This window comes from Strongylocentrotus purpuratus, unplaced genomic scaffold (assembly GCF_000002235.5).
Source record: "Strongylocentrotus purpuratus isolate Spur 01 unplaced genomic scaffold, Spur_5.0 spur5_scaffold_8, whole genome shotgun sequence".
Taxonomy (NCBI): Eukaryota; Metazoa; Echinodermata; class Echinoidea; order Camarodonta; family Strongylocentrotidae; genus Strongylocentrotus; species Strongylocentrotus purpuratus.
This window is the reverse complement of record NW_022145614.1, coordinates 6,286,957-6,297,392: the sequence shown is the minus strand read 5'-3', so window position 1 is coordinate 6,297,392 and position 10,436 is coordinate 6,286,957. Positions and strand designations below refer to the sequence as shown.

At 36.7% G+C, this 10,436-nt stretch overlaps 1 protein-coding gene across 2 annotated transcripts; it reads left to right on the top strand.

Moving 5' to 3' along the window:
• Positions 1-3,746: 3,746 nt before the first annotated feature.
• Positions 3,747-10,436, top strand: LOC575345 (cytochrome b5). Of its 2 annotated transcripts, none has more exons than XM_775752.4 (5): positions 3,747-3,873; positions 6,966-7,100; positions 7,522-7,558; positions 8,080-8,171; positions 9,758-10,436. In XM_775752.4, the coding sequence occupies exons 1-5, from the start codon at positions 3,817-3,819 to the stop codon at positions 9,779-9,781; spliced, it is 345 nt and encodes a 114-aa protein (XP_780845.2). In that variant the 5' UTR covers positions 3,747-3,816; the 3' UTR covers positions 9,782-10,436. The 2 variants fall into 2 exon arrangements, with proteins under 2 accessions (XP_780845.2, XP_003727784.2); XM_003727736.3 differs by lacking the exon at positions 3,747-3,873 and adding an exon at positions 5,832-6,242.

The window sequence follows — 10,436 nt, the reverse complement described above, 5'->3', positions numbered from 1 at the left end:
ACCACGCACTCGTACTCTATTGGTTTTGAACTTTTTTCTCACGGGGGCATGCAATGTATATGCATCTTGTTTCTCTAACCATGATTTCACACGATGTAATCTCACATTGGGAAAACCGTTTTGTTTCGCAGCCTGCCATAGTTTTTGTACACTTCCAAAACTTGCACGGTGTTCCGGGCTGGAATAAATATCTCTCAAAACTCTCTCCAATCCTTTCATGTTCTCTCGATCTTCACGCTGTATAAGCTATTGTACACAATGAATGTTCCCTTCACGGAAACGACGTTATATAACTCTCTCTCTCTCTCTCTCTCTCAAACATCTATACACAAGCACACGTACACTTAAACACCGCCATCTATGTTGAAACAACGCATAAATACAACAACGAGACGAGCTATTTCGATTCCAACTTTTATTACATTCATTTTATATTCAGAATGCTTAAAAAAAAAAAAAAAATTAAACAAAAACACATACATTTAATGAAAAATTCTATTTACATCCATGTTCAACAAGAATACAAGCCGGTTCAACGCCGTGGGTGAAAACAGCCATGGAAGAAGTCCAATCAGCGATCTTGGTCTCCCAACTCGCCAGGGAATATTGTATTCCGCCATCGCCTTTACAAAGTATGAGAAAAGTTCTTCCTTCTTCCCCGTCGAAACGACCGCCATTTTGTAGACGCTGTCAAAGTAACACAATAATACCACAGCTCGGGTCCATAGATGAGGATGATCTTTTTCTTCCAAGCCTTCTGAAAGTAGAGTGTCTATGAATAGTTTAAGATTGTCGTCCTCTGTAAGACGGATGATAGAGACGCGTTGAAAGTCATCGTGGTGTATTATCCTCTGACATAGGCTGGTCAATGTCGTGACCCCTCTCGCTGTAATCTCTGGACATAGCTCCCGTACAATCTTGGCTATTAGAGTTAGACACATGGCATCGGTGGGAAGCCCCTGTCCACGTCCATGGCACGGTAAACAATCTGTACCGCTGCTTCGATCCCCTCCAGATGACGCGCAATGTTTCTGCGTCTCGCCTCCAATTCCGCCTCCGTCTCCCCTTTGAGGATGAATTGTAGATGTGCCATGTAGAGTCTGCAGTCTACCTGATTGGGTTTCAACCATAACACCCTGGCAACGTGAGGGTAAAATCGTTCCACCTTCTGAGGGTCGAGGTAATTGACTGTGTGATGAACCAGGCAATGAGGGTCGGCTGGTGGTAGAAGGCTGGATATATTGTCTGGCTGGTTCTTGATACACCATTGGGTTTCCACTATCATGAGATATTCTGTCAGCATCAGAAGTTCCACTTTCTCCACGGTCGTCTCCATTTCTCTGCACCATTCGTTTGGAGATTCGGGCATCTTTAAACGTGGGTTCGTTTTCTACGGAGGAGTTTGATAATGAATATAGACAACGTCTTGCCCTTCACCTTTATACCAACCAGAATCTATTTTTAACGTATTCACGTCATCCGTGAACGGGTTCGTCTTTGTTCCTCTTTCCTTTTGTTCATTACTTTTCTCTTGTTTAAGGATTATACATGAAATTTCTTGTTTCGTACTTGGCCAACTTCATGGTCTTGTCGAGGCGTGTCGCATGGATGACGTCATTGGGTCGTTGTGCAACACCATGACGTCATTTGCACCGTGGTACCCATGACGTCATTTGTTTTTTCGTCAAGCACTACGTCATTGTTTATAATCCCCCTATTGTTTTTAAGGATTATCTTTTCATAACTCTTTCATACGTGTCTAATCCCTTCGTCATTCATCCCTCGCGTTATAATCCCTTCCGATATCATCCATACATTTATAATCCATCGTTGCTATTCCATAGCGAGGTAATCCCTCCTTTGTCTTTCATTTCTTTAATCCTCTTTCCTTCATATTCTATTGTTTTTGCTTTTAATCCATTTCATAATTTATTATCCGTTAATCCATAATTCATACTTCATATTTTAATCCATATTTCATATTTTAATCCATATTTCATATTTCATATTTCATATTTCATATTTTCATAATTATTGATCCATATTTCCATAATTCATATTCCATTGTTTGTAAACAATAGGATCATATCATAATTCATATTTCTATTGTTTGTAAACAATAGGGATTAGTATGACGCTATACGTACACCTATACTACTGGGGAACTGAATTAAGACTTTGATTAAGAGTCGAGAATGGTACAACGAATCGTCTTATTTTTTTTAATAATTTAGCGAAACGTCAGAGCTTCCGCGCTACGTGCGGAGAAAGGGGAACTTGATTCAAACAAGGATTAAGAGTCGAGAATGGTAGAACGAATCGTCTTCTTTCTTTAATAATTCAATGAAACGTCATAGCTTCCGCGCTACGCGGAGGAAGGGGAACTTGATTCAAACAAGGGTTAAGAGTCGAGAATGGTACAACGAATCGTCTTTTTTCTTTATTAATTTAATGAAACGTCAAAGCTTACGCGCTTCGCGCGGGAGGGGTGGGGGAGAACTGAATTCAGACAGGGATTAAGAGTCGAGAATGGTACAACGAATCGTCTTCTTTCTTTAATAATTTAATGAAACGTCAGCTTCCGCGCTACGCGCTGAGGAAGGGGAACTTGATTCAAACAAGGATTAAGAGTCGAGAACGGTACAACGAATCGTCTTCTTTTCCCCTAAAAATTTAATGAAACGTCAGAGCTCACTACCACCCCCTAAAATAAAATCCTGGTTACGCGCTTGAGAGGATAATAACCCAGGTAGCAAGCCCACGTGGGCCCCACATGGGTCCCATATTCTCTGAAATGTTATCTTTATTGAAGGGGACTTGAAAAAGTTAATAACTTGGAAGGGATGGGTAAAACCTGCCACACGCTTCTACCTCTTGGTTGCTTTGATCCATTGCCGAAAATATTTTGGCACCTATCATCCCCCCCCCCCCCTCTCCAACCACGGATACAAATCGACACCCCTGTCTGCATGTTCAGAGATATTGCACTTCAGAATACCTTTCTCTACCAAAATACGGAATAGTCGGTTGCCTTCACCGAGGAGATTCCCTTCTAATATCATAACCGTATACATGACAAGATTATGCAGTGCCGGCGAGCTCATAATATTTTTTTATTTTATTACATGCGCTGTTTTCCGATCCAATCACTCAAGACCTGAAATTTTGTTTCAAGAATTAGCACCAAACTCTTGAGCATAGAAGTTTTTTTTGATATTCACAATGATAAACACAGATAACGTAACTCGTCTCAGAACACTGTGCCCTGCTATGTTTGTTTTTGTAGTTGTTTTATTTATTCCGATACAGTGATACAATTATATAAAATTAATATCATGACGACTTCTCTAATCCGTTTAATTTCAGTGAAACTATTTCCGAGCACATAGCTCAATAATGCGAATGAAAATATAAAAGAACTTATTGAATATGAATGATGTGAGATCTATATAAGAATAAGTTAATCATTAAATCAATATTTATTTTCTAAAAAAAGATTGTCTTTTCCATTAATCAATAACACCTTGCCCCAATTGCTTTGACATTAGGCCTACACATTCAACAACAAAAATTAACAATAAAATACCGACAAATTTTAAATTGTAGCTGCGTGAAACTTGAATCTTTAACACCGCAGGAATCTTGACCCGGCTTCTCCCACACCACTAATGCTCCGTCTGATGCCGATGCATAATTTCACATCCGGTATTGTAAGTTAGAGTGGTAGTGTGGTATATTACACTTCTATTTATGTGGCCATTCAGCTCAGACTCGTTCTCAACTCTCTAACAAAGGAATATTGGATAATCCTACATCATGAATATAACAAGGATCAGAAATACCGACATGGTCAGGGGTAAAGCCATTTGTAAGGTAAGAATGCTATAAATACAGTGCGTAGTTTGTAAAATCATTTTACCTCACGTGAAAACATATTTTGCGGTAAGCGCGAGCGTAAAAGTCGTAACCAATGCGTTCAATGGTCATGAAATCCACGCTATACGTGTGTAGCTCCTTGAGCTAGCGACGCATGCTGTTCCGTTTGTTTACAGGGTATATATCTTTTGATAATCCATATATATTCCAAGTATTTTTGATGTATAAACCTATGTTTCAATAAACAAAATGTTTACCTTTTCTGGTCGGATAGACTTCAGACCCAATTTTTTTGTAGCTGAAATTTGAGCCCTAAATTATGTTGAATATTATAGGATTTAATAGGGTATGATTTGCATACCGGTAGCCTAGTATATTTTCAAAATGATTGATTAATCATTAAAGAATATATTTTATTCTTGGAAATTCTTAGGAAATTAAGATATTATTATCCCTGATTATCGATAACTCAGTTTCTGAAGTGTTTGAATTCCATATCATATACCATAAAAATAACCGAGGGGAACCCTAACCTGTTTATTGTATACTATTGCAGGAATATTATAATTATGCGTCCTGTTCACTCTTCATTCAAATGTGCACGTGAGGAAATCACATTGAACAGGATGTGAAACCGTTTCCCCAAGTCCAAGAAATCTGGTTGTCTTTCTTTATTTAGGTCTTATAGTTACACAGAAGGAAAAAAAAAGTAGAATAAAAGAACAGCAAATAACCAGATGACTCCCTACAGAGGCTCTCAATAGTCATAACTCAGCTCAGGAAGGAGAGGGGGAGGGGCGAGGGTGTTTATATCTTATTAAAATATAAGGAGTTATGAATATAGTACCTAAATTCGAATTGGCACTTGACTGTACTACGACCAAGGCCATCGACGACCATGACATTGTATAGAATTTCCAACCCAAGAAACGCTAGATGCAGTTTTTGTTAGATGGATTTTCAGTAATTGACCCCGGCCATGACCCGCGCTTTATGTATAGTCTACCGAAATCAGCCGAAAGTTGTCATCGTTGGAAATTTTCTGTTTTTATTTATTTTACACAATTATTGTAATGATTGCTCTTCGAATTTGATGATTTTTTTTTTCTCACTAGAACCTGTTTGAGTGGAAGATTTTCTTTAGCACGGCCATTTTTGTGGGACCTTTTTCCAACTGAACCAGTAAAAGGAAAAGAAGAAAAGTACAAAGTGATAACATTTTGTTGATTATTATAGTAAATGAAATAAAACACAATTAAACAAAAAAAGATATCTGTAAGGTTTAGTCGCAAAGCCTAAACTTGGCTTCACGCCAGTTCATTCAATGAACCCCTCCACATCATCCAATCAGATGAGAGTATTTTATACACACCCCCAGGCGAGCCCACCATACTCAACGCTGGAATTTGTATGTGCGTGAATTTTATACCGTTTGTTATTATAGCTGAACCATAGAGATATATACATATCTCTATGGGCTAAACTCATTTGAGTATACGGTTTATATACATGAGAATATTATCGCCATAATAAGACAGTATACCCTCACCCCCTCCATACATGGAGATACAGAGTTTCATATTATTTGCTTTAAACTTAATTTCAGATACTATTTCTCTAGTCATAAATTATTTATGGACCTATAGGTCCATGGTCTTATACAGTCATGTACTCTTCTTCAAAGATATATCATTATTTTGTACAGTTATTATTAGATTGATCTTTGATGTGATGATATCACTTTAGTGATAAGCATGGTACTAGAATAAATATGTTATTAATGATTAATATCAAGCACCGGAGCACAATAAATTCTTGTATTTGCTGGATTGGCGGAGTGTGTTGAGGAGGTTATGGTCCACTGGTTATAGAAGAATAGGATCGTCGTCCTCACTCACCAAACACGGAGTGTTATGTTTAGTGCGAGGCAAATAATAAGGCGCCATTTCCCTTTCAACCAATAATTGTTCACCAAGGAGGAATGCATTGTATGCATTCACAACTAGCCATTCTATTGTTGAATCCCCTGCATGTAACCTTCTGTGGACCGCACGCTGTATGTATCGTACCAAGATCTCTACTGAAAAAATGCTGCGGTCTCGTCTGGAATTATATAATAATTTATCAAGCAACCACTTTTGTCTGAACATATTTCATGCAACCGCTTATTATATCTTAGCATATTCGTGATTGGCTGACGACGATGTGACACACAAGGAAGACACGACGACATTATGTTTATTTATCACCCAGAACCTCACTCGAAAGGATTATACTTTACATAAAGGATCATTTTGTAGACCTTATATTTTGTTGGTCAGCGAAATTTTTATGCAATGGCGACTGAGGAAACTGGATCATTTGCGGTAAGACAAACATGGTATCAGGACTTTTGTAAGATTTGGGGTATTTTGATGGATACATAATTATCTTCTGAAGATAAAGAGAAGAGAAGAGAAGAGAAGTGAATCACTTCTCTTCTCTTTAGTTTTGTTCATCCTCGGCCGTCACCCGGAAGTTAGTACTCACTACTCATCATCATAATAGCCAGTTCTATGAACTATATACCACGACCACAGATTATATTTTGTCTCACTCCCTGTAAAAGAAGCCTCCCCCTCGCAGGAGCCTTTCCATTCCCCATGCTTCCTTTCTTCATCATTCTGTTTAACGTTAACCAACAAATAGGCCATTGTCGTAATGTAACCAAATTATAATACATTAGTCTTTGTGAAGTGCCTCAATACAAATTATTTCATTATGATAGTATTTCAATAGTCAGAATGCAAACTACATATATCAAGTGTTGCTATGTAGGGCAAGACATGATGTTTGTCCTACCTGGCAACAACTAATGTATGCAATTCGGATTCTGTCTATTGAAATACTATTATTCTTATCAGGTGAATGAAATAGTTTGTATAGACTCACTAGTTACTCAAAGTCTCGTCGAAACACATTTTTTAAAATTTGTGTGCGTTATGAGGAAACTCCTGGAGTATATTGAAATAATTTAAGTAATAAAGACATTAAATTAAAAATCTTCAACCATTAAAATATGATGATTAATATTGTTTCCCACCTCACAGTCGGGTCCAAACAACAATAAAGTTGATGACATCAGACAGTTTTCAATGAAGGAAGTCGCTCTGCATTCCGATCACCATTCATGTTGGCTGGTCATCAAAGACTTCGTTTACGATGTAACGTCTTTCGTTTCAGAGGTTAGTTTAATATTAATTGACTAGAAGTTAGAACCCATGTTTGGAAATTGTATCTACATTCGAGAATGTATAATACTTGTATAAAATAGCCTTGCATGAATAATGTAATTTACTTTTGTCGTCGCGGTTATGGACCCCGTCCCCCATAAAAAGGTAATGTAATGATGCCATCAAGCAGTTAATAAAGTTGAGATATCTTCTTTAAACAAAATTAATCCTCGAAAGAATACAGTTGCGGAAAATTCGGTATACCTCACTCCCAAGTTCCGCCATTAAGATAACTGCAGGTCCTAGTTTAAGGCAATCGTCGTCTTAATAAACCTTTGTTTTCATAAATATTGTGTATATAATTTTACATTATCACAAAATAGGTATCTGTTAAAATTGTATTCTTGATGTTTTTTTTTCTTCTTAATTATAGCATCCTGGAGGATGGGAGATGATCATGGAGAGAGCAGGTATATACATAATTATCAAACATGGTTCTCCCCCCCTCCCTCCTACCCCTCCCTCTCCCTCTCTTTCTCTCTCTCTCTCTCTCCCTCCCTCTCTTTCTCTCTCTCTCTCTCTCTCTCTTCCGCTCTCTTTCTTCCCCCTCTTTCTATCTTCATAACTATTTCCCGCTTTTAATAATTGCCTAGCTACGACGTATTTCACTCTGTGTTGCTCAAAATAAATTACCATAACATGTTAACTTTGTTTCTTCTTTCATTAGACTACATTATGTCCCTTGTTGTTGTTACTCTCTTTTCGTAACAGTTGTAACACAATTAGGTGTTCTCTCGTATAGAGTTGCAACCTGTCAACTAGTGTTCATATTGGTATATACCAATGGTTTTTAAAAGAAGCTCCTGTATATTTCACTTTGTAAAACAAATACTCACACTATTTAGGTTTCTCAACTTCATACTGTTCTATTTGATTTAATAATCATAAAACCCCCAGCATTTCTCATGGTTTTAACTTTTAAATCCTGAAGGTACTGACGCAACTAATCCATTCGAGGGCAAAGGCCACTCAGACGATGCACTAAAGCTGCTTGCCGGGTTCAAGATCGGTCAGTTAATAAGGGTAAGAACATTCAAGTTTTATACAAAATATTGTTGCTATGAGTTATTGTATCATCACGTGACATGGAGTTCATTATACCAGGTGGGAGCCCAGGGAAATGCAGCCCCAACCCCGCCCCCCCCCCCCCAAAAAAAAAAAAAAATAAATAAATAAATAAATAAATAAATAAAATTGAAAATGATATTACCAATATTCGGGCAGTGACACATGACTCCTTGGTAGTTTTGCAAATTTTCACGTTTTGTTTGGAATTATTACAATTTGTATTGAAACTTGTTAATTTTAAATGACTTTGCATTTGCGTGTGTCGATAGTTTGCCTTTTTTGTTGGCAAAATGTGATCCAATTAGCCCCCCCCCCCTTCAAATTTGCTAAGAAGAGCTCCACTGCTTATTTTTATGTTTTAAGATCTTTACTAAACAACTGCTTTTGAAGCGTATACGAAAAGTTCTTCTACAAAGCTGCACAGTATAGTTGAGGGTTTAACATCTGATCTCCACAATATAAGAATCGCCTTTAACTCGAATTACTAGTTCCTCTTCCAATATTATTAACTGATGATTGCTATTACACATTAAATTCTATGACCATGAGGCCGATGTTTTATACACATTAATTCATGAAATGGATACTCACTTTCATTTTCGCTCCCTATAATTATGTAAAGTTGTCTTGAAATCTGTATGAAGCTCTGCGTAAGATTCGTATACGATAATCGTTTTCATAATTATTATACAGATATGCCGTCGTTGAAATATTTTTTTTTTAAACATTAAACACCAACACTGCTTCATGATCATGTTTTGTTATTTCATCTTAATCATACAAACACTCAACACTCGAATACAAGATTGGTCATAAACATCCCATGGTCGAGGTTAAAAAGATGTGAAACAAGAAATGGCTTGAAGCTTGCATGGGCTTATTTTATTAACATTAAAGGTAAAGACCAGTATTGGAAACGCCCCAATATTTTTATTTCAAAAAATGAAATAGAAGCTCTCATTACCAATCATGTGAAGAATATGTTTTGACTAATACATGATGATAACAAAATTGCCGGGAAACCGCCTACTAATTCATATATTTGGTAAATTTGTTTCTCTCATGGACTGTGAGAGATATAGGGTAGTCCCATATACATCTTTCTGTGTATAGTGCTTGTAACTTTACGAAGAATGGGCCAAATTTCTTATCATTTTGATGATTCCAGAACCTTGCAGATGCTAGATGCTAGATGATCAACCTTTTCTGATCGATTCCACAACGTTTCTTTCACAATGCAATCGCATGACCATAACTGGTCTTTACCTTTAAGTTAGTAGGGAAGTTCTCATCCACCTGTGGAGTTTCTCAAGCCACGGTGATTTTTAATATTTTTTGTGGAAAATTGTCCAAATAACCATTGCATGATTTTTGTTTATCAAACAAAACTGGAAAATGCTTCAATTGCATATTATGATTCACCTTTTATATTATATAACAATATTGATATTCTCTGTTTTATTCTTCTCTCCTTCTGCTTCTTCTTCTTCTTCTTCTTTTTCTTTTTCTTCTTCTTGTTTTCCTTTATTTTTCTTCTGCAGAGTGAACGTCTGGAGAAAGGATAACGAAGTAACAAGAGGATAGATTTCTTGCTGTTTTTATGCAATAATGGTGTCTTTTTACACAAAAGTCTATATATTATTATATATTTATTCATATTATCATTGAGGATACGTGTAAATAAATCGGATGGCAGCTTTTTGTAGATCACATTTTATGGCAGCTCTAATAATGAATATTATATGGGAATCTGCGTGTCCAAATTGAATTAACACTTTGTATTATAACGTATTCAGGGTACAATGAATTTGTAAATACAAATCCTTGATTTTTATTATATTATGTATATGAGGCTATAGGTGATATAATTATGTGTGGATTTGTTTGCCTGGAAGTACTTTGTATAATGGAATTCAGAAAGAAAAATAGTTTTGTGAATAATGCTGGTATTTTCTTCTCTCAGTCTTTCAGTGTTGCAATTAATTGAAATATATTGAAAGGGTATTTTTTTTGTTTATATATCAGGGCCCCGCGCGTCTTATGAAGAGTAATTGTGATTGATCCAAATCAATCGCAAGTCCTCTATCTTCTATCTCGTATATACATACATGTAGTTGCGATCAATCGCAAGTGTTTATAAGACGGGGCCCAGGAGGATTATAACAAAATATAGGCCTACATTGAACACGCCCTAGTGATCTTTAGTTACGAGGCCGAAAA

Coding starts and splice junctions, on each gene's coding strand:
- LOC575345 (XM_775752.4), top strand. CDS start 3,817: ATGAATATAACAAGGATCAGAAATACCGACATGGTCAGGGGTAAAGCC. Junction 3,874..6,965: donor GGGGTAAAGCCATTTGTAAG/GTAAGAATGCTA, acceptor CCCACCTCACAG/TCGGGTCCAAACAACAATAA. Junction 8,172..9,757: donor AGATCGGTCAGTTAATAAGG/GTAAGAACATTC, acceptor TTTCTTCTGCAG/AGTGAACGTCTGGAGAAAGG.